The 24,974-nt window shown below is 43.1% G+C and overlaps 1 protein-coding gene across 1 annotated transcript in view; it reads left to right on the top strand.

Annotated features, from left to right (window-relative positions):
• The window catches only part of CD302 (CD302 molecule), a 229,296-nt gene that overhangs the window by 172,757 nt on the left and 31,565 nt on the right, over positions 1-24,974 (top strand). The window contains exon 5 of the mRNA XM_078681679.1: positions 24,486-24,512. Within this exon, the coding sequence (XP_078537805.1) occupies positions 24,486-24,512 (27 nt within the window). The remainder of the gene's footprint in view (positions 1-24,485; positions 24,513-24,974) is intronic.

Below are 24,974 nucleotides of genomic sequence, written 5' to 3' on the forward strand. Positions count from 1 at the left end.
ATATGCAAGGTGGGACCGCCTTGGTCCGCCGAGCTTATTACGAGTTTCCCCACTGCCACCCCTGTCATGGCGGTGAGCATGCCATGAAAAGGCTGGTGGTGGGGAAACAAATTGGGCCCTACAGGGCCCCCATGCCCCTTCAACCATGGGGATGCATTCAGGGGGGCACAGTTCCAGCATGGCATGGACTTCAAAGTCCAATGTCATGCTGGAACTGCTTTTGCTTTCCCAATGTGGTGCCCGTTTTCAGGGCACCGCAATGGGAGCAGCAAAATGGGAGCAGCAAAAGAAAAGCCAGCCAGTCATTGACCTGATACCACATGCACAACTAAATATGCAACATATCTACATGAGACATTGTAAAAAACAGCGCTCATGGACACTAGGGGAGTGGAAGGTCTAGTGGTTGTCACAAACAGGATGCAAAAGGAAATTAAAATGATTGACACCTAATAAATTTACGATAAGCAGAATATTCACACAGCCTGCCCCCATAGTGGCAATAACACAAATGCATCACACATTGTGTTGGACATCTGATCATATTACAAATTCAATGTGATTGTGCACCAATCAAGGTAATCAAACATATAAACGTCTTAGAATTTAAGATGGTGTACCCCTAAAAGTATTTTAAAGTCTGACACACGGAAGAATAGTCCCAATACAGACAGACAATACCACATCTATGTTTTACTTAAACAAGTAAAGTTCTACACATACTCTCACAGTTGGCTCAGGACATTTGACAGTGGGACATTCAAATCCATATTCACTAGTGGTACATCACGGAGAAGAACATGTGGAGACAGAGTTGTTAACCTGTGATTTCCCACGAGTGAGAGCTATTTCAATTAGATGTTGATGACATTTCCACATCATGGACAACAACAGGCATAAATATGTTTGCTTTCAGATTAAATACAAAATGCTAAAACCTTTAACCTACTATCATTGAAGTTGTGCAGGACATTTGCTTACTCTTTACAGCTAAATCAATCACATATCTGGTCATCAATAGGTTCATAGTCTTACATAGGACTACCATGTTCAACAACTATGGTATTTATAACAATGTCGCAACAAAAAGGTGGGGGCTGCCAATTTTAACAACTATTGATGATGAGAACCCAGAACTCAAAAGTTAGAACTTAAGCTCTTCAAGTCTTAGAATTTGAACATCTAAATTTGCCACTAGTTTGTATAGTCATGCTTAAAGAAGCAAGCTAGCCAACAACATGCACATTTTATAGAGCAACATGTGTGTGTTTTATTCATTGGTGTAAAAACAATGGGTCTGAAGAACAAATGACACACAAAATAAATCACATTCAATAACTCATTGATTTGCTCAACAGTAAACTAGCCCATCCATATGTAAGAGTATACTTATCTCCATTTACAGCCTACATAATAGGGTGCCAGTGGTAAGCAGATGTTTGGAAGGAGAGAAAAAAGATATAACCTTCACAAGCAGTTCCTACAGCAACTTAAATATAGTTATGGGAGGGCTCATGAAATCTGTACATAAATTGCTTAAAGTGATCATTGTAATACTTAACTCTAAAAGCAGCATTTGAAATTGCTGTTACTCCACATTGGTAAGCCCTCCATTAATGATGTTTTCGTACAGCAGCAACATAGCCATTGAAACATGAATTCAGTTAACACTGTTATGTAACTGTACAATCTCAATGACAAGTTAAAGGAGGTCAGACTGTTTTCATAGTCCCCTACACAATGCAGTAATACTACTGCATGATATATGTGCTGCATGTGAATCTAGAGTGGGCTAAGGCAGCAAAAAAAGCTACTTACACATAACTTTAGGTGTGCTGAATATCTGCCAGATTCACATTTAAGCCTCTCATCACCCTCCTGAAGAGTCTCCGAACGAAAACGTGAAGACAAAATTACTTAGCTCAAAATCAGTACAATCACACATATGTAGAAAAAAGGACCTAGTAAAGATGGTCTTTGTGGGCTCACCTTTGACATCATGGTTTGTGTTATTGGCTCCACGTACAGTGATGCCTACAAATAAAACTTTGTTTATTTCTAAAAATATTTCTCGATCCTATCTCTAGGTAGCGGGATGATGCACGCCACGTGACTCTAGAAGAGCTTGAATCTGCAATACTATTGTTATAGCTAAAAAACTGGTTTCTTACCTTCTCAACCCTGGCACCTTTTTTACACAGTCTATTCTATTTAATTACATCGCCAATATACTTCTCTAAGAAGATATACCTCTTCGATTTCTTATTCCAGTGTTTTGTTTCATCCTTTACGCTTGGCTCCTATCAAATCTATTTCTTATTTGACACTCATTCTGCCTTTTTCATCCATCTATTTAATGCCATTTTAATATTGTATGTTTCGTAAACTCATCAGGGCATGATGCTGTGGTTGGTTCTCAGCTTAGGACGGAACATTCGCCCAATCGTTTGTAGTATTGCCTTTGAAGTTATCTGGCTAGGACTGGTTAAGGTATCTTCTTTAATGTGATAAAGCTCTTGAATCCTTTTGCTCTCATCTCTATCCCTTCTCTTCTTTGTTGAATTCATTAATTAACTTCTGTAACAAAATATGTCCCTTCCGTTTTACTAATCACAACTCACTTTTGATTTTTTTGCTCTCAACCCCGGTGTGTCATAAGAAACACCTCTATGCTCTGTCTTTAAGTCTTATTTGCTATCCATTGGCTTTTATAGCCTTTAAGGGAGGGCAGTTGGGGTGTTCTTCATGTACTCCTTGACCTAGCCTTGGATACATGTGTTGAACTCAGGTCTTTCCACTCAGCATTCCCACGAATCCAAAACAGACTCTATTAGTCCATTCTAAAACATGCTTTTACTTATGTTGGGATGGAAACGTCCCCTCTCTGGTACACAATCATGTGTTCCCGCTCTGAGTGCCCAACTGCATGTGAATCTGGTATTCTGAATTTTATTATGGCTTTGGTATCCCACTGACCTAGCATGTGTGGAGGACTAGGCTTGTCCCTGACAATGCAAGGTCCAGGACATCTTGTGGGATCTGGAGCGATGCCCTGAACATGCCCTCATGTTGGAGTGAGGACTGTTGCCCTGTTCTTGGTGGAGCACAAAAAGCGGTGGCGGCAGCGTACCATTCTTTGTGAATCCTTAGTATGAACAGATCTTTTTATCCGAGTCAATGAAAGTGTGGTGTACCTAGCCCTCCTGTGTAAAGTTCAGCTTTAACGTGTTCTCCAGATCCTTGCCCTGACATCCAGTGTGAATTTCAAGTGTGGGTGCTGGTGTGCTCGTAGTAAATGTGTAGTAGTAAGGCCATGTGTGTGTATGAGTCTGAATACTGAAGCCAGTTGAATCTACTTTGGATGCTTCTGGTTTAGCATGTCACAAGAAGAGGGATACTGTAGCTTTGAGAGAGAGTGGGATTGTATTGTCTGCATTCCTGTGGCTGGAGTGTGAAGGGTGAAGTCAGAGCCATCTTTAGAAATTATATTAAGACTTTGTTAGCAAGGGGAAGATGATTAGTTTCTCCTGAGTACTGCCTTTGGTAGATGCTAGAGGACATTGTCTTGAGGAGTTACTCAGTGCTCAGCGTGGCCGATCTCCAGGCAACACCAGCTCTGTCCCTCATGGTACAGAGGATTGAATGTGGCCATGTGTGGGAAAGGGGGTTAGGTTGGGAACAGGAATGAGCCAGGAGAGATTTAGCAGGAGTATTTTATCAAAATCCACAGACTTAATTCAGCAGTTCTTGCGTACAATGCAGATTCACATATATTTGTGGAATTATCTCCTTTCCGTAGCCTGCTTGTTTTTGGGAATTAGAGTCTTTGATTACCTCTCAGAACACGGTAATAAAAAGCAGACATATTAAATAATTTCTTATAAACATTTCACGTAGCACATTATTTGCTTTTACATCACAAAGATCACGACATTGCTCTCATAAACATAACTTTGAGTCTTTATTTAGCTCTTCTCATCTGAATTCTTGAATTTGTTCAAGCTTTTTTAGTGGAGATACCTCAGAACGATTATTCGAGTCATTCATAATTCTATGCGACACTCGATTCAAGATCCTTTGTTTCAAAATCATATGCAGGTCAAAAGAAATATCGAACCCATTCCTTAATGGGTTGAACGTGAATCTTCGTTTTAAAGCCATTTGCTAAATGCTCACTGACTCTCTAATGATTTCTCATTACTTTGTTCCCAACTGAAAGTACCCCGTGGCTTCAGGAGTATGACTTCTTTCACACTCAGAATGGCCCACTAGTTTGTCATTTTTATCTTTGAAACAGTAAGGGCTGATTGCAGCTCTTTTTGTATCTCAGGGCTGTGGATTTAAAAAAAAGTCAAGAATGCACTCATGCACCAAGATGGAACAGTGCTAATTTTCCTTTTGAGCTTTCACTATACTGTGTACGCCAAGGTGTGACAGCGTGTCCTTTCCTTCCCACCATACATCGTTTTTTCCCAATATATTAGGAAGTGTACAATAGTACTCAAACCCCGATTAGTTGCTTCCTATTCCCTCCTTCGATTCCCTTTTAGGGCAATGAGTCTGTCCAGCAAATCTGTTCACCTGTGGAGCAGAACACTTTACACTGGTCCTCACACGCTGCTGAAAAATCTATTTCTGAGTGTGTACTTTTGGGTGTGTCCTCCCATTATACCGGGACCTACGCAAAATGCCATCACACATTGAAATCTGGGCTTTGGTGTCACAAAGCCACAGACCCATGGCACACGATTTCCATTATATTTCAGCACATATGGTACATATATCCCTCTCAGTTGGTTATTTTACACTGGGATGTAAATTCTGCTATTCTGAATTGTGAAGCGATTTTGTTCTAAGATCTGGGTGGGATTTGGTTTTGTCTACCTTGAGACTATTTTTCTCACAAGATTTAAAAAAAAAATTTTTATTGATGTTATTTCAAATACAATACTTACTAAACCCATCATCACATAATCTTACATTGCAATTATCAGGTACATTGGCAAGTCTGTTTCATGTCCTTGGCACGTGGAAAAAGTGTTCTCTTTGGTATGCTCGATACAAGCATTGTATACATGGAGCATTAGTCCTCCTCTGGGCCTTTTGTGAGACCTCACGACTCACTTAGTTACACCTTATGCTGAGAAATTGCCCGTCCACCAGCTTAAACACTTCACAGTTCTCTTTGCTGTTAATTGCGCAGCATGTGCACGTCCCTACACAATGCTATACATTCTTAACCCTTCCTCCCGCAACACACATTTTCAGTCCTACTACCTCCCATTTTATGTCTTCCTGCCTCCCCATCATGGATAGAATATCAAGGTTGTTTAGGTGGGTTCTTGCGGGTGCGCAATCAGATAGCATGTCAGCGGGGCCCATATGTCCCTGGGCCTGGAGGCCACTGGCAGTAGTTCAGCATATGTCCCAAGTTTTTCTTGGCAAGTTACCAAATCATCAACCCAGGTTTTGAATTTGGGCACCCGCCCCCTCCCCCAGCGGCAAGCCAAAAGCAATGCCAACGCAACAAACTTATGGTGCTCTGCACACATCTGCTTAACATAGCCTAATAGCGCCATCAGTGGTGTAGGGGCAACTTGCATGTTTATCATCTCCGTCAAAGCCTGAAAGACCTGTTCTCAATAGACATAAACCCCCGGACATTCCCACGCAAAATGGAGAAAGTCTGTGACTGTAGCTCGGCATCGGTCACATCTATCCGAGTCCCTAAGGCCAAATCTATGCATTCTGGCAGGTGTATAATACAATCTAAGTAGGAACTTATAATGAATTATCCGAAGCCTGCTACTGGCTGATACCTGTTCAGCTTGCGCACAACAAAATTCCCACTGGTCTTCAGTCAGGTCAAAGCCCAGCTCCTCTCCCCACTTTGTGCGGGTCACTGTGTCCTGGACTACTCTTTGTGTGTGCGCTGTACGGTATATTAAGGATACTATCCGTCTAGCTGTCCCGCATTGAAGTATCAGTTGCAGCGGTGTCAAACTCTGTGGTTCGGCTGGGAAATCTGGTGTCAATGTTCGAATCCCCTGCCTAAGTCGGATATACAAAAAAGTGTCCATTGGGGTCTGTTGTTGTGCGTTTTGGAACATCTGTTCCAGGGTTCGAAACTGGCCGTTTTGGTATAAGTCCCCCCATGTGCAAATGCACACACGCTTTTTAAAGTTATGGAAGATGACTTCCTGCAGGAGAGGCATGTTTGGGTGGTAAGTGAGGGGTAGCAACAGAGAATAGAGCATGGGTGTATCCGTCAGTCGTCCTATGTACTGCCATGCTGCAATTCTGCATGTAAGGGTTGTCGGCAACTTGTTCCTAGTCCCTACGGTTTCATATAACACACCATCTATGGATACGGGATGTGCCAACTAGTGTTCCGCCGCAACCTGTGGCATATAACGTGGCTGCGCTATCCAAAACCAGGCATAATGGGCCTGCGCACTCATGTAGTATAGTTCGAAGTCTGGAATCCTGAACCCCCTGTGAGTAGGGCCTGGTCATCACATTCCACTGTAGTCGCGGCTATTTACCACCCCACACTAGTCTTATCAGTTCAGATCTCAGTGTTCTAAAGATGAAGGTTCTGGGATGGAATGGTATATTAAGGAAGGGATAGAGTAATTGGGGGAGTATCACCATTTTAATCAAGGAGGCCCTACCCGCCATTGAGAGCAAAGCTATCCATCGTGTCACGTAGTCCTTTATGCGGCTCATGACTGTACCATAATTCAGTCTCATTAGTTCCTCCCTGTCCTTCGTAACTCTGATCCCTAAATATTTGAGCTCATCATCACACCATTCTATCGGATGATCAAGTGGGAAGGGGACCGTCGCTGTTGTTAGAGGGAAAATATTCGATTTCCCCCAGTTGATCTGGATTCCCGATAATTTTCCAAATGCTATAAATTCCCAGAGTATCGGGATCAGATTCTGCTGTGGGTCTCGAATGTACAGAGTGATGTCATCGGCATATATGGATATTAGTATTTGCCGCAAATTACACTTCAAGGCTTTGTCATTATGGTGTTACCACAGCCTTGCCGCAAGTGGCTCCACCGCGATGACAAAGAGCAGCGGGGAAAATGGGCAACCCTGACGGGTGCCTCTAGTGATCTTAAATTGCGGTGAGGTGTGCCCTTTTATCAGAACCTTGGCTCCTGGCTGATGATACAGAAGCTGGATCCACGAGAGGAAGAGGGGGGGGGAACCCATCCTAAGCATTACACCAAAGATGTAGTCCCACTCAATAGAATCGAAGGCCTTCGTAGTGTGTAAGAACACTGCTGCCATTGGCAGTTCCTGGGAGACATTATTCAGCATGGTAAAGAGTGTCCTCAGATTATGGGAGGTGGCCCTCCCGGGCACAAATCCTGACTGATCGGGCAGGATCAGAGTGTCCATCAGCAGACTCAGCCGGGTGGCAATTATTTTTGCCAATATTTTTGCGTCGCAGTTAAGGAGCGACAGCGGCCTGTAAGAGTCACAGCGTTGGGGCGATTTCCCTGGTTTCAACAGGGAGATTATAAGGGCTTCCCTCATCCAAGCAGGGAGGCTGCCCACCTCCAGCGATTCCTTATACACCTCACGGAGTATGGGGACCATAAGATCTATGTATGTTTTGTAGAATTCCACTGGGATTCCATCAGTTCCCGTGGCCTTACCGGATTGCATGCCCATGATGGCCTCCCTGACCTTGTCCAGTTCAAAAGGGGCACACAGGAACTTCCTCTGTACATCACTAAGCCACCCCAGTGCTACATTCCCCAAGAATGTATCAAGGTCCAGGTCATCCACTCTATTCGTAGTATACAGCCGCTGGTAATGGCTCGTAAAGGCATTAAGAATATTGGTTGTGTCTCTATAAACCTTCCCATCGATATCCTCAATTTCCAAGACAAAATTCGCACAGTGAGGTTTCCTGACTATTTGCGCTAGTGTTCTGCCCGGCCTTTCCCCCTCATCATAACTTCTGGCAACCCAGTGTCTGCCCCGAAATATTACCTCCCTCTGCGCCATATCCATATATTCCGTGAGCGTCGCTCGGAACTTAGCCTGGGCATCACCGTTCGAACCCTCACCCAGTTCCCGTTCCAGATTTTTGAGTTCTGACTCCAGCCTCCCTATGGAATTAAAAGTATGTATTTTAGAACCCCTGCACCCTTCGAGATGCAGTACCCGCGAATCGTGACCTTAAATGCCTCCCAGATCGTTTCAACATTAGCCTCTGAGCCTTTGTTGCGCACGAAAAACTCCTGTATTTCGTCACGCAGCTCTTCCTGGAAGAGCGTATCCAAAAGGATAGAAGCATTGAGCCGCCAGCACCGTCCTGGTGTAGCGAAATCACGAAAGGACAGCATGAGCAACACCGGGGCATGGTCCGAATATGTTCTAGCTAATTGTCGTACTCGTAATACCGCAGGGGCTAGCACCAGCTATATCAACCAATAATCTAGTCGTGCCCATGACACTGCGTGAGCAGTGTAGTGTGTGCCCTCTGATGTATGAGGGTGGGTGTATCTCCATGCATCAATTTATTGATGGGTGTCTATGGTGTCTTTTGGCACCGTACAAGCTTTAGTATAATGATGTGGTGCAGGATGCGATCTGTCTATGCTGGGGCTAAGTGTGACATTAAAGTCACCTCCCCATATTATATGGGTAGACCCCACTTCAGAAATTGTGGCCCACAGCAAAGAGAAATAGTATGGGTCATCCGTGTTCGGTCCATAACAGCAGGCTAGTGTTATGGATTCTGTTCCCAGTCTTCCCCACATTAAGCAATAGCGTCCCTGCGGATCCCCTGCAGTGCCCGCCATATGAAATGGCACCCCCTTCTTTACAAGGATCGCCGTGCCTCTCGCGTAAGAGGAATATGAGGCGAATATCCTGTGAACCGCCCACTTACTGGCGAAATTGGTAGGCCTGTGTGGTGCAAAGTGTGTTTCCTTCATCAGTGCTATGTGCCCTCGGTGTCTGACTGAATAAGCCAGTATATGCCTCTTCTTGCGCGGGTCACCCAGGCCTCTAGCATTCCATGTGATAATATTCAGTGTGTCTGCAGCTTCGTTACCTGCAGCTCTAGGAAATTCACCAGTGTAGATTCCGCCACGTGTACCAACATATAATACTCCAGTTATTCGCTCCCGTCTACCATGAAACAGTTTAGCCATAAAAAATACGTCTCTCCCAAGACCAACCTTTAGCATTCGACATGTCAACAATCCAACCCCTCAATCTTCCCGCCCCTCCCTCCTCCCCCTTCCGCTTCAACCTCAATGCACCCGTCCCTCCCACCACCAACTGAAGCAACCCCAACTTGCCAGTATCGTCCTCCCTCCCACCCCACCCTGTCCCCAACTCAGACAGTGGCCAACGCAGAGCCTTGAGCTCCTTATGTGTCCCGCAAAAACATATTGGGGGTGGTACCCTTTGGGGGACATTGCAAGGTGGCAACACGTTAACCCTCCTCCCAGGGAGCCCCACTGTGCACAGTGTGTCCAGGCCCCATGTGAGTCTGGGGTGCCCAGTGTTCTGGAATAGTATCTTATTTACCCTACCATGTTAGTCTTCTTACTGCCCCATGTCCCGGCCCTAGTTTCTTGAACATCAAACCACCACAGCAACATCATAGACCTGTATTATCAGGGAGAGCGAGTCTCACTGCGAATCCTCTTCTGCACCTAGTGAGTGAGATTGCTGTGATGCAGCCTCTGCACCGCCAGTCTGATTTGCACGTCGCAGGTGCTTAAGGAATTCTTCCACTTGCTGTGGCTTTGTAAAGAAGTGTTGCTTGCCGTGGTGCGTAGCCCTGAGTCGTGCCGGGTATAGCAATGTGTAGTCTATGTGTGCCGCCCTCAGCTTCCTTTTTACTTCCAGGAACATCCGACGCTCATCTTGCACCATGGGCGTAAAGGCAGGATATATGGAGAATGTAGTCCCTTCATATGTTAGAGACTGTTTACTTCGCGCTGCTCGCAGAGCCACATCACGATCCCTATAATTCAATAGCCTCGCTATAATGGGCCGCGGGGTGGCTCCCGGTGGCGGGCGCGGCCCCAGCGATCGATGGGCACGTTCCATTATAAATTGACTCGGAAAAGCCTCAGCTCCTATCGCCGACAGCAGCATTTGTTCTACGTACTCCTCCATCCTCCCTGTGTTGGTGGATTCCGGGATTCCGATCACGCGTATATTATTGCACCTACTGCGCGCTTCCAAATCCTAATTTTTGGCCGCTATTACCCTCAACAGCTGGTCCATGCAGGCCAATTGTGTAGTGTGGCCGGCCGTCACATCCTCAGAGACCGAAATGCGTTGCTTCGTCTCTTTTATGTGTTCTTTATGTCCTTCCAGTTTATGTGCTATGGCGTCCATACGCGACGCCATGTGGTCAACCTTGTCAATGACCGTGGCAAAGCCCTGCCTGACCTCTTGTTGGATGCTATAGACGTCCGCTGTTCAGGCCTCCCTGAGCTTCCTCACCTCCAGCCCGCTCCTGGTCATTCTGCGAATTACGTCCAGGCTTCTTTGCAGTATCGAAGTTTAACTTCGGATGTCATGTATCTGGTTTCTCCAAGTGTACTCCGGGGCAGCCGCGTCTCCCAAGCAGATCATAGCGTTCCTTCGTGTCGGCGCTAGGCAGTCCCCAATCACACTTGCTCTATCAAGCAGCGCTCCGATGCAAGGCCCTGCTACAGACACCACTGGTCGGGTGCCCGCCGTGCCTCTATCTGCCAAGCTTGTAGATCCTCGCCAACTTCCCTATGTCCATGCAATTCACAGTGTCCAGGCTTGACACCTCCGGGCAAACTCCACTTCAATTCTGCCTTACTCCAACTGCTGGCAGCCAGCCCCCACCGTATGATCTTTGGAGGTGTGCACTGCTCTCCACACGCACCACAGGCAGTCGTCCCAGGTGGCACCGAACTCATATGCAGGGCGCTCTGTGCCCACACAATCACTGGCCTTTTGACCTGCTGCCAGCGATCAGTTCCAGATATTACATTGGACAGAGCAGCTGCCAACCTCTGATCAGTCTCCTAAAATGGCGTCTTCCTGAGTTCCAGCATAAAAAATGGCGCCCAACAGGGGGGTCCTTAATTTCTGACAAGTGCGTGACAGTATGAAAAAAAGGGGGGGTAACTCCTCATTGCTCCTATACCCCCCTCCTCTTCAGCCGTTGCCGTGTGTACCGAATGTCCCCCGCCGTCATAAATCAAGCCTCACAAGTGTTGCGCGAGGGGAGGGCCCGCCGTAGCTGTTCCAGCCACGTTAATATCTCCGGTCCTGCAAAGTGCATACAAGGCCGCTCCCTCACCCCCGCACCCCTCCATGTCTAGCAGTTGGGTCACCTGGGGAAATCAGTACCACCTCTGCGTTAATCCCTCTCCACAGGTAGCCGTCCTCCCTCCTGTCACGTTTACTGCAGCTTACTGTTGTTGCGGCTGCCTCCGATCTCTCTCAGCGCCGCCGGCCCGATATTCTCCAGCTGCCCCTTCTATGCCTCGCACACGCCGATCAAGCTCCTCTCCCCTCTCACTACTCCTATGTGAGCCGTCTCGGCGCAAGAGGCTCCGTGCCTGCTCAGCTCACGCTCTTCCCGCTGAAGGCCTGCGCGGCTCCAGTGCAGCCGCGGTCTCTGGTGGCTAGCTTGTCCACGTCACAGCACCTCTGGGCCATCGCACCTTCGTCCGGTCCCAACTTCAGGTCGCCATAACCGGGGCACACCAGGCTCAATGCCCACCAGCTTTGCACCAAGACTACAGGCGGCGATAGTCGTCCAAATGATTATAGATTTGGCGTAGTTCAGGGTCTATAAGCAGGATAACTTACAGGATACATGCACCGGACTGCGGGCGCCTCACACCAGTGCGGTCATCACGCTAGTGCTCCACCTAGCGCCCCCCTATTTTCCTCACAAGATTTGATGTTGGAACTGCAGTTTCTGTTGTTCAAGGTGAAGACGTTCCTTGACCAGGCCTGCCCTTTTGTCTGTCCCTAATTTCTGCGTTAGTAAAGTTGATATATGCAAAAGAAACAATTAATTGATGCAATGCTGGACAATGCAAACATTCTCACCCAGTCACAAGGATCTGGGTTTAAGCCATCATTCATTTTCTCACCACACCACCCCAGTTTGGACCCAGCGCTATACAAATCAGTCTTGGCCCTGTTCCTTGTGGGAACAGTCCAGCCCGAACTGCCAAGCCAGGTCCTCCCTGGACCAGAGACAAGCATCCTGGGGCCGGTTTCAGAGCATCACCATTCATCAGCCAGGCTAGCTTGAATCCAATTGTGCAGTGAACACAGGGGCCACGTCTGGGCATACCCTTCCCACTTAGGGCACGTATGTAAAAGAAACAATTGATGGACGGAATGCTGGATAATGCAAACATTCACCCCCCGTCACAATGATCTGGGTTTAATCCATCATTGTTTAGCCCACCACACCACCCCTGTTTGGACCAAGCCATATGCAAATCAGTTTAACCCTGTTCGTTGTGGGAACAGTCCAGCCCAAACTGCCAAGCCAGGACCGGAGACAAGCATCCTGGGGCCGGTTTCAGAGCATCACCCTTCATCAGCCAGGCTAGCTTGAATCCAGTGGTGTAATGAGCACAGGACCCACATCTGGGCATACCCTTCCCACTTAGGGCGACATATGTAAAAGAAACAATTGATGGACGGAATGCTGGACAATGCAAACATTAACCCCCAGTCATAAGGATCTGGGTTTAATCAATCATTCTTTTGCTCACCACACCACCCCAGTTTGGATCCGGCCATATGCAAATCAGTCTTGACCCTGTTCCTTGCGGGAACAGTCCATCCCGAACTGCCAAGCCAGGTCCTCCCTGGACCAGAGACAAGCATCCTGGGACCGGTTTTGGGGCTTCACCCCTCATCAGCCAGGATAGCTTGATTCCAGTGGCACAGATCCTTGTGACTTAGGGTGAATGTTTGCATTGTCCAGCATTCCGTCCATCAATTGTTTTTTTTGCATATGTAGCCCTTAAGTGGGAAGGGTATGCCCAGACATGGATTTGCATATGGCCAGGTCTAAACTGGGGTGGCATGCTGGATTTATCCCAGATCTCTTGACTGGGGGTGAATGTTTTGATTTGTTCTGCTTTCTGTCCATCAATTGTGTGTCCTTTGCTTAGAAAGGTTGATGGCAGCCATGTGCAGAGAACTCACTTTTCATTGTGTCTATGTGATGCGTTCTCTATCTGCGAGATGACCCCAGAGCTACTTGATGTGAGAAGCATCATTTTACACAAAGGCTAGGTCTGGAGAGCAGCCTGAGAAGGAAACCTGAAAGCCTAAAGCAGTCCTGAAGTTTGAGACAGTTTATCCTCATCTCTTGTTTGGAAAATATATATAAAAGTGCCATCCAAACCACTCCACTGTGTTCTAGTCCAAAGTTCTGCATGACCAAGGAGGAGAGTGCTCATCAGAGTACTCAAATCTGCTGCGTAACCAGGTCTGGTGTCTCCCAGACCGCCAGTCTCCCAAAGGTCAGGGCACATTACTAGAATTCTGCATTTTCTGCAGGCGGAGCTGAAGATTTGCCTTATGCTTGGAAGCCTGTTTGCCTGCTGAGAGAAGGAACAAGTAGGCTTGACCCTGCAACAGGAGAGGTGGTCAAGGAGATGCCCAGCATGTCCCAGGTGTATGGAGTACCCAAAGAAAGTAGATGGTATCACAGCAAAAAGCCAGAAGTGATCTATATTGTGAGTCAGTCCCCCGTCTTTCTCAGTTGTTCCTAACTGAGATTCACCCCATAGTCTTCACCAAATCAAGCATAGGTGTTAGCTACTGTAGAAGTGTGGAAAGAATTGCACTTGGCCCAGTTTGCAATCCGTAATAGGGACACCAGTGGCAAACGACGACAACCATCATATTTAGGACCCAGTAGACTCTGTCTGCTCTGGGGATCCCTGAACGGGGTCTCAATATTTGGTTAGTAACAGTGACCTTGGGGTATTCCAGGCTCTCAGGTCTCATGTTGTTTCAACAGGCTGCTATGCTGTACCATTATATGCTTCTAAGTACCTTTTTTCCTTGAACACATATCATTATCTGGTAGATCCTTCATCCCTTCTGGTTGCTCACACAGCTGTAGGGTCTCTACTACAGAGTTCTGTGATAGGTTGAAAAACAAAGGAGATATCCTTCAAGCAGCTACTTGCACATAAAAACCTGAAAATAGTCTCTTAGTTTTGTGGGATAAAATGGCATCTAACACACAGTTACTGAACGCTTTTGTAAACTCTCCATACAATATCCAACTGAAGTTGCAGTTAATTCCGTCTGTTTTTGCCTTCCCCGCTGCTTCCTGCGAATGTGAAACAGGAGGGGGTAATGCGATGATCTTGCTCTACCAACGAGTATATAGCTTGTACCTAATGCAGTGGTTTATCTTGGTGGCCACTAAAACTGCCAAAGACATCAAGGCCGGTCTATATTGCATTCCTTCAAGTTCACAACAATCTCTCTTAGAGTCCAGTCGTATTGTGGAGCCCGCTGTGTAACAAAGCATCAAGCACATTGCATGACTGGTCTCAAAAGGAAAGAAGCTTGAACCTCGTGACTAGGTTTCTTCAAAGAGGATGGCTCCCCTAGGTGAGATGGGAAAATGTCTTAGCATTCCACTCTTTCAGCATCGCCCAAAAGGTTACTGCATGCTCTGATGAAGGCACACTGCATCTGAGGATATCGGGTTCAAGGAAAAGACAATAAAGGCCAGAGTGTAGTTTTAGCTTGGGTTAATGAACCAGCTTGGTTTACCTTTATGATAAATGCTACTGAAAGGAACTTCTTCTGCAGGGGGATGTGCAGTGGAAGTGACCTGTGGCACACAAGAGTTAAAGGTAGGAGCCTGAATCTGGAGGGAGCATGGATGTGTCACACCTGCCTGCTGGAATGACAGTCCTGCACATGCAGTTATTATTTCTCACTTTTTGCCTTAGCCAGATCCAGTGATGTGTGTATTTTCATTTTGTCTGCAGTTGGCTGCTTTTCGTTCATGGTATGCAGATGGAAATTATGTGCAGATTTGGACGAGGAATCCTATCCACTTAAAATAGAATAAAGAAAAATGCCCCCTCTAGTGCGCACCTTAGTAATTCTAAACTGAATACCACACAAAGACGATAATATAAGGTGATTCTTGAGAGTACAAGGTGATCCATGTAGTAACTCTAACTTCTCCAAATTCTGTACTGGTGTGATGCTACGATAGAATCAAGAAACCTGAAAGCCCGAAACCAGTCCTAGGATGCTTGTTTCCAGTCCAGTGAGGACCTAGCTTGGCAGTTCGTGCTGGACTGTTCCCATTGGGCACAGAGTCAAAACTGATTTGCATATGGCTGGGTCCAAACTGGAATGGCATGGTGAGCAAAAAAACGATGGATTTAGGCCCAGATCTTTGTACTAGGGTGAATGTATGACATTGTTCTGCATTCTGTCCATCAATTGTTCTTTTTGCATACAACAGAATCAAGGGCACTAACTATTCTTTGCAGAATTATTAATTGCCTTAGTAGTAGTGTGAGGTGGGTCCTATTGCTCACATCCATGTGCTCCCTTTACTAAAGCCTACTATGCTTAGCTATACTTTCACTTTCATCTCGTAGACATGTTTATCCAGGGAGGTGTTCCCGAGGTGCATGCCTGACTCGAGCCAAAACCACATATAGATAAGAAGTACTCAAGACCAATGCATTATTCTTCTAGCATCTTTACCTGCATAACTTTTCCTAGTAGTGGATGCCCCACTAGTTGCAAAGATGCTTATGCTCTCAACCTTTGGGCTAACAGATGCACACATCTCAACACAGAGAACTCTCATACTCATAAGTGAAGGGAAAACAGAACAAATAACACAACCCTTCTTAGTCACAAACACACCACAAAGCACATCCTTAAAAATGTTAACCCATGACATTAGGGCTCTAGATTCTCTACAAAGCTCATCTCAGACTGAAAACCACACATGGAGAAAAACATTGCTCAGCAGGAATGGTATTCCAATGCTTACCTGCTTCCTTTCCTAAAACTAGTGCTGTGGTAAGCTTCTCCTAGCTTCTCTCTCAGCCACAGCTGTTCCAAATTAGCAAGTCTTTCACTCTTCTAACTTCAGTTTGCTTACTGCACGTATTATAGACCTTAAAGGTCTGATTTGTGCTTTTTTATCATTTGTAATTAATGAATTAATCTTAAGGTGAAGTTTTACTTCTTTGACTGTTAAAGTTGAATCCTCCACTAGTAACTAAGTAAGTAAGTAAGTTTATTGTTTGGTTAATTAAAATCTTAACAAAATTTCACATTAAAAGAATCAGAAGTCTATAAATGTTTTAAACATTATTAATTTACATTGTCAGGTTGTTGCAAATAAATATTTAAAAAACATTTTTGGCTAATCAATCTCAATTAGTCGCAAAAAATGATAGATTTATTACGTCGATAAATTTATAATCTCTGCAGTTAATTTCTAAATGTGTCGTGAGATTTCCACTGTCAACAATGCCGTCAAATGTTCAATTTGCGGGCCTGTTTTTCGGTTCAAGAGTTTTAATTCATTTGCATATTTTGTGAGGATTCATGACTTCCACATTCTAGCGCTGATTTATGTTGCACATTTCAGAGCCTATTCATAGAAGTTAAAAAATGTAATCAGTTTGCAATTCATTTGAGGATCGTAGGGGTCTAGTCCTGTTATTATAGCAGCTCTGCAGGTCCTTATTCCTCTAAGATTAAGAGCTTTTTATGGTGAAGTGACTAATGCTGTATTACGTTTTCTGGCATGTACAAATTATATGGATAAAATCCTCTTTGTTGCTACCGCAGAGTCAGCATGATATAGGCCCTTTCTGGACCCAAGTTGGCTGGTCCACAATTGACGGGAGTTTCCCAAAGTGTATTGCCATCAAATATCTTTTTAAATAGCTTGAAAATGTAATACTCTGGTAAGGTGCCAGTGCAAGGGAAATATATATATTGATTACCATCCAGGCGTGAAATCTCGAACTAAAGATGTTTTTATCAAATAGCAAGGAATGAAATGTTGCTGTTTTATTTATTGCATGCTTAAAGGACAGATACAGGATATTGTTGTTCCACAGCTCAGCCATGCAAGCAGTTAGTAGCAACATATGAAGATATTGGTTGTATGGTGATCTATTATCCTCATCCAGTTCTGTCCAGAGGGTCTTATTAAGTGGGGAGTTTGCTTTGTTCCATTTTAGACGATACCAGAGCTTTATTGTTGCATACATTGTCCCTATTATTTCATTTAAAAGTCCAAATTCGAGTCCTACTTGGGCTGGTGAAGCGGCGTGGTGAAACGGGAAGACTTTTTTGTAGGTTGAGACTAGTAATTTGTTTAGAAGATCAGAGCCTTTGCCGTGTAGAGCAATGCTGGCATACGGTATGGATGGAAGCATTTTAGCCGACATCACTGCGAGCAGAGGTTTATATGACGGCCAGAGTTCTAAAGGCAAATGCTAGTGCGCTAGTTCTATCATATAGCTTTTTTGTTCTAGTTGGTTTTGTGTATTATTCATGTAGAACCCCAGATATTTATAGCTAGTTACTTCCTCTATCTGCTGGCCAGCAAGCCATATATTCAGCTTAGTTCTTCGATGATTACTGATGAGCATTGTTTTGGTTTTTAATGTGTTCATTTCTAGTTTATTGAATGAGATGTATTCAGTCATTTCCTTAAGAGCTCTTCGAGGACCGGTCTTGGTTAGGCTCATTAACACCACATTGTCCGCGTATGAGAGATGTGATAATGGTAGCTTTCCCAATTGTGGTCAATGAGAGTTAATCTGATCAAGCCTTTTTGTGAAGTCAGACATAAATAGGTTAAAAAGGTGTGGTGCCAATACGCAACCTTGTTTTAGGCCTTTATTTGTGTCAACTTCCTGGACAGGCTAGAGCTATCACCCAACTTTATTCTTATGCATGTTTGGGAATATAATTGCAGTATTCCTCTTAAAATTCTCTCCAGTTATTTCAGGCTCTCAGTTTTTCCCATAAGAGGTGATGATCCACACTGTCAAATGCTGCTTTTAGATCTATGAAGCAAAGGTGCAGTTGTTGTTTCCTCCACTTGCATTTGTTTGCTATTAATGAGAGAGCAAATATATTAATAATCGTCTCAATACCTTTCTTGAAACCTGTTTGGTTAAAAGGAATCAGGTTAAGCTTGTTTGACCATTCCCTCAGATCTTCCAGCATAAGTGAGGCATAGTATTTAGTTTCTACGCCTAATAGGGTAATTAGCCTGTAGTTCAACCGACTTGTTCGATCTCCTCCCTTATAGATCGGTGTCATTCTCAATCCTAGTTATTATTACTGATTTCATAATAAGGCAGGAACCCTTGTACATGCCTTCAGAAAACTGGGAACGCACCTGCAATGGTCTGCCTAAAAACCCCTCTTAGTGGTAATAAAGGCAAAACTGATAGACGTTCGCATACGGCTCTGAAGCCCTGTACTGTAGAGACGTGCATTTAATTCCTTGACACCCTGGTCCTAAGAACATATTACTGCCCGGAGCATCCCCAGCCAAAATACAGATGGACTTTGGAATTACCAGCCACAAAGTATTGTGCTGGGGTCTTTTGTAAAATGTTGCCACTGACTTATCTTTTTGCAAACTAACACACTAAACCAACTCTTTATGGGCAGAAATAGAGGCTCAAGGAGCGTCTTTTGCACCCAGGGCATACCTGGATCAGGCAATTGTAAATCTGCAACTTGGTGTAGAATGGAGTAAGGCAATTTCGTTTCTGGCATTCCAACCCATTGTAAACAAAGCCACACACCATCTCTCCCTTATTACAGATAAGAGCATTCTGGCAAAGCGATCACATGGGGTCATAAACAGTTACAAGGCCAAGCACCCCCAACCCTTTCTGGCTGCTGGCCTTTCTTCATTGGTGAAATGGCAGATCTTCAGAAGTTGGCTTGGATATCTACCAACTGTAGACTTGGCCTGAGATGGCGGAACCTGGAAAGCAGGATTAAATGTAACTATCACCGGGAATCCATCAAACATATAACATGTGCTTGTTCTGCCCTCCTGACAGAGTGAAGACACTCACTTAAACCAATCTTCCTAACAAGAGGAATCCGAACATGTAGAAGAGCAGTGATTGAGTCTCTGCTAGCCACCGATCTCAGGTTAACCGCTCGCTTTGCAACATTTCTGTCTTTTTACGAAAGAGACTAAAAGGCTAGACTAGTTCCAGTTTTCACCCGAAAACCCTGAGAAAAAGATCATCACAACACCACTGTGGTTACTGACTTTTTGACCCTCGCGGTTCCTTTTAGCATTGCCAGACTTTTACTTCAGAGTTTACATTTTACAAACTTACACCCGCACAAGCAGATTCGTAGGTTCAACCCTCACGCATGTTATCAAATTATTCCCAAGTTCTTGTATTCAGTAATTCTGTCAATGGCATACTTAGCCGCACCTATTTGCTTCACTTTTTACTCTTAAATTTTTTTTAATGAACACTAACTCGGTTTTAACAATACCTTTTTAAATCAAGGGGGCCTTATGAGCTGCTTTGAGATTAACTTTTGTATTATTCTTTTAAAATCTCTTTGTATGTAATGTTTTTCAGTAACTGTGCATGTACTTAATAATTAAAGCATTACTGATTTACTATAAATGATGTGTAGTTTTCAGACTATGCAGCTTGCATAAGTGTATTTGTCTCAGTAGAGTTCCCAGTTATTTATTTATGCCTATTCGCACAAAAGAAATCATAGGTGAAACTGCCTTGTTTCCTGTTTAATATTATTTTTCTTTAAGGCATTACACAAGGCATGTCCCTTATCCAATGCGTTTCGGGAATACAATTGTCCCTTCATTAGGAAAGCCTTGAGGATTTTTTGCATATATCTGAAATTAAAACCCATGTTTATATGTGCACCAAATTAGTTCCTGATGTGTTATACAAAACAAATTAAATTCATATTTAAAGTAAAGCAATACTTCAAAAGAAAATCACGTAAGACTCTCAAAATCGCCGCACCTCTCTGTCAGCTTTAATGCATTGAATAACCTATATTTTTAATATGGATACTCTCAACTGTTTCCCTGCAATCTGAATATACTGTTTATTCTAAAATCCAAATATAAAAGTTCATATAATATGAAGACGCTCTTGCAAGTCACCCTCCAAAGCTTTCAGAGATTCACAGTCTTGCATGTACACTTTCCAGATCCAGTTTTTCACGGATCATTGTGCATTAAGTCGAGCATAGTCTGGAATGGCAATATCGCATACTTTATGTTCATTATTGTTTTGTATTTCCTCAATATCTGCTTCCTGCATGAGTCACCTCGATACAAGATCAAAAGTTTGGACACAAACTTGGATTGATGTTAGCAGTACTTTTGAAGCTTAATCATTTGTCTCAATTTTCTTTTTATGTTAGTATTTCAGTTGTGATTGTATTCTGTCTTAGCTTAACAAAGTGCTTAATTGTGCAGATTTGTAAGACATATATTATTGTATTTATTTGTCTATAGTCCTGTTGTCAGTCAGATTCAGTTAATTTTCTATATTGTTGGAGAATCCTTTTATTTTCCTCCAGTCTTTCTTAATTTAGAGAAAATACAAATAGTTGTCCTATATAGTAACTTCCACACAGGCATCTGGTAACCTATATTGCATGATCAGATTCAGTAGTTAAATAATAGATTCTTTCTGTTAGTAAATAGTAATTACAGTTTGATGGCCTCTTGTAATGATGCCTCCAGTTTTAAGATTTGCTAATGTTTAAGCAAGCTACTGCATTGTTGTCAATAAAGGAGAATAAGAGGTCAGGAGAATCGTTTGTCTCCTTTTGCTTTGAATAACAACAGATAAGAACAGTTATTTGTTGTGTTTTTTCTTTTGCTTTTTTGCAAAAGATCGTCTGGGTAAGGAAGACCCGTGATAATGTTTTGTCTAAAAGCTTTTAGGATGAAGGAAATACTTGCATCTGTACTCTGACAGTAAATCATAGTTTGCTGTTTTGCAACAAAAATGTTTTATTTCATGGTATTCATGGTATTTCATGGTATTTTATGTATAGATCATGTTGGACATAGTATTTTGGATTCTTGAATTAATAATATTAGGTTCATGATGAAAGTGATGTAAACCTTCTATTTATTCCTTCCCTAAACCAAAGACATTGTCTATTATCAAACTAAGAAATTAAGGTGGTGTGTTAGTAGAGAATTTCCCAAAATGCACTCTGATTCAAAGTGATACTTGTATATATTTGCATAAGCCGGTGCCACATTAGAACCCATTCTTCATCAGCTCTTTTAAGATGATATTTTTCTTCAACTATGAAAAAAATGTAATGTAGATTAGAATGAAGTATAATGTGATCAAAAATATTTTACTAACTTTGAGATTTTACACTTTTGTGAAGTATCCATTCTATAATTTCCAAGCATCAGTAATAGAGTATGGAGGTATCTAGATTTTGTACCTCCATTGGAAACATTATATTGCATTTCTGTTCATTGTAGTGCTGATACTTTATTAAATAAGTCTCTTGTATCTTGGATTGAAAATCTGTTAACTAGTGGTTGGTGAAAGTAAATCAAACTCTCTCCACCACAATGAGATGTCAAAGAGCAGCTGAAAAACGTTTCACAAATTCATGCTTCCATTTTGAGGAGATCGGCAGCAGCAGCTCTGTTCATTTGACATTTGTAAGAGTTCTCCCTTTTTTTCAAAATAAAATCTACATCTGCAGGTCCACTCATCCTTTTTGGCAGCCTGGTGACGGTAGCCATTAGTGGTGTGTTAAAACTAGGTTTATGTGATGGTACTCTTCAAGACCAACCAAAAGTTAGTCATGTACACAGAGACAATTAGTATTCAGGGCCAATAAAGGTTAGCTGTTGCAAGTTTCTTTGTTTCAATGCAGGTTCCATGCAGTAGACTCTTCAACAGGAGACAATATGTTAATGTGCTCATTCCTAGACCTAATGACACTCTGCAGTGTATATTCAAAGTGAGTTCACCAAGTGCACATCTGTTTTCCCAATTCTATCCGTTATCTGATTTTCCTCAAATGTTTGCTTTTTTAGCGTGCAAACCAGAACCACGGCCTGCCCGAGTGCCACGTATCTGTAAACACAAAAGAAGCTGGAGTGAAGTTATACTCCACCGCCGGTTGCACAGCTTTTAACGTGATTATTATTCACTACACCAACAATTTTGTCCACTTTTCAACGATTTTATTTTTGTGTCATGTAATCCAATGAATGTCCGTACAATACTTCATTCCATGTTTCAACTTTTAACACATGCGACCTTAATGTATTCAATAGTTTCTCGTGCGCAGATATGCCGGTCCGGGCCTTTTTCTGGCGCATGATGAATCCATTAAACATCCAGAAGTTCTTAATTTTACCCAATGCATTTCGGGCTTATAATAGCCCTTCTTCAGGGGTTTGCCTATGAATTTAAAATAATGACATTAGTTTAATATATTCAGACCTCTGTACAGCGATCATATTGATGTTTCTAACCATTTATGTCTCCATTTGAATAATCAACGTTTTCCCTCTATATGCTCTGAAAACGCGCCAAAAAATATACCTGGATCAGCCTTCCCCAACTCCCGGTCCACTCTCATATTTAACTAGATTACCCATCTCGGAATCCTGCCCCGATATTTTCCCTTCTGCTATTTGAAAACAGTCTTTATACCAAACCATCCCCGTGCAACAGATTACTTTACAAGAGCGTCCCTGTACCTTCCGCATATCACAGCATGAGTCTCCTTCTCCCCACAAACTTAACTCGGCGAGGTCAGCACATTTCACCTAATTCCTTTTCACCTTATATCCTGTAACTTCACCCCCCTTCGAGTGTATGACAGTGTATGGCATCAGCACTCTATGGAACACACATCATTGCAACAGTGAACGTATACATTATACATAAGTATGACATTTTACTTTTCAATGTTAACATCTATATATAGTATTGCTTCATCACCTCTACACCTCTATATGCATACTTGTAAAGCGGGTAATTGTATAGTGCAGACCTAGCTGTAAATCAAAATGGTGGACTTGGTAAGAAGGCAGACAATGCTGCATGAGCTGCGCATGGTGGCTCACAGTAAAAATTTATTCCAATTTTGGAACTGCAGTAGATGTACTTCTTCAATGTGAATTGTTTCTTAGTTGTTATTTAAGTATGTGGAGGAGTGAAGGTGTTAATTATCTTTATTCAGTTTAATTTATTCTAGATGCTTAGCTCCCATGCAAGCGAAAATCCATCACCTGTTCTTTGGGCAATTTTCGTTCTCTTGACTGGTGATCTATATTCTGTCTGTAAGACACATGGGAACATGCTCACGTACCAGGATTCAACTTCCATCTGAACTTCAATCCCTTTCCAACTAGGGCCTACGGGATCCAGGTGGTCAGATTTCCCAAATAAAAGTCTCTTGAGTACCAAATCAAAAGTATGGTAGGCAAGTCACATGCATATGTCAGCATTTGGTGCTACTGCTGATAAACACACAAATCCAAAAAACAATAACAAAATTACATTAACAAAATAAGCCACGATGCATCTGTAAAACAAAGAACTTCGTGAATGTGTGTTAGATTTGAATCCAGGTCATCAGGTCTCCTCAGGGTCTACAGTGGATATTAAACGTGTTTGGTAAGGTTTTCACCACTGTGCAGTGAAACATGTTAGTCTCTTCATTTCACTAACTGACTTTTGTTATTAGATTGTCTTAACTTGATTAAAGCTAAGTATTTAGCATTTGGGATGTCATTTTCTCGTGATCGGCCACTTCGGCTTCTTTGTTCAGTGAGCAGTTTTGACTTGTACCTCTCTGATTTGTAATACAAATACATAAATAAATAAGCATTTGTGAGCAAATAAGTGGGATATTGCATATTTTGCATTATTGACTCCTGCATTTGTGGGTCGTCTTAAGTCGCACTCTATTTACCAAGTCGAAAAAAGTCTGAGCAATGCAATCTTTTTTTTAAAGTTTACTATTTTCTTTCAATTTATCGTGCATTACTATACGCATTTTGGTCGAGCCATCAAACCACTTGGACTCTAAAACATTAGAGCAATAAGATCCTAAATCCTTATTTTCAGGCAATTTGGCGAGTATTTCAGTAAATATTTCGAAAATGAGAGAAATGTGATGGACTGTAACAATTTCTGTGTTGAGTGTTGACCCAATCCTTACTTCTCCGTTCCAAAGTCGTTATGGGTCTTAAGGTTGGTTATTTTAGTAATTCCTTATTTTTTAACATGTCTTTCAACAATTTGAAGCTGCCACAAGAAGGATAGTAATGTTAGCTTGTTTATCTTAGCTAATCTTTATCATTCTCACTGTGTGCCGAATTCAAAGAAATACCTAACTAAAACCAATCATGCATTTTTGTTTTGCCCTAGATCCAAAGAGAAAGACCGGAGCCTCACGTAAGTTGTGTTTTTATGTTGGTTGTAAAGCATACAACTAGCAAAATGCTGCGTTTTGATTGGCTGCTAACATTCAGTGCCTACCAGGGAGAATCCTAGCCACAAGCTAAGTTATGGGTTAAATTAGATACAGTCCACTTATCAATCCAACTTATTTGTATAGCTGTCTTTCTGTACCATCCTCAATGAAGGGCGCAACTGTTGTGACGACTGCCACTTCGCTTTCACTTGACCATACTTCGCACATCTACCGAAGCAGAAGTGGAAAACGCTTCTTCTTCCACATTGCAGCAAAGACCTGGAATAGCCTCCCCCGCGCACCTCCAAACCATCACCTCACTTGCAGAATTTCTGAATGGCCCTCAAGACCTGGCTATTTGATTAAGCCTCCGGGGCCTGCAATCGGGTGATTAGTTGCGCTTTGTAAATCCTGATTGATTGATTGCGGCCCCTGACTCCCAA

This window comes from Lissotriton helveticus, chromosome 3_1, assembly GCF_964261635.1.
Source record: "Lissotriton helveticus chromosome 3_1, aLisHel1.1, whole genome shotgun sequence".
NCBI classification, from domain to species: domain Eukaryota; kingdom Metazoa; phylum Chordata; class Amphibia; order Caudata; family Salamandridae; genus Lissotriton; species Lissotriton helveticus.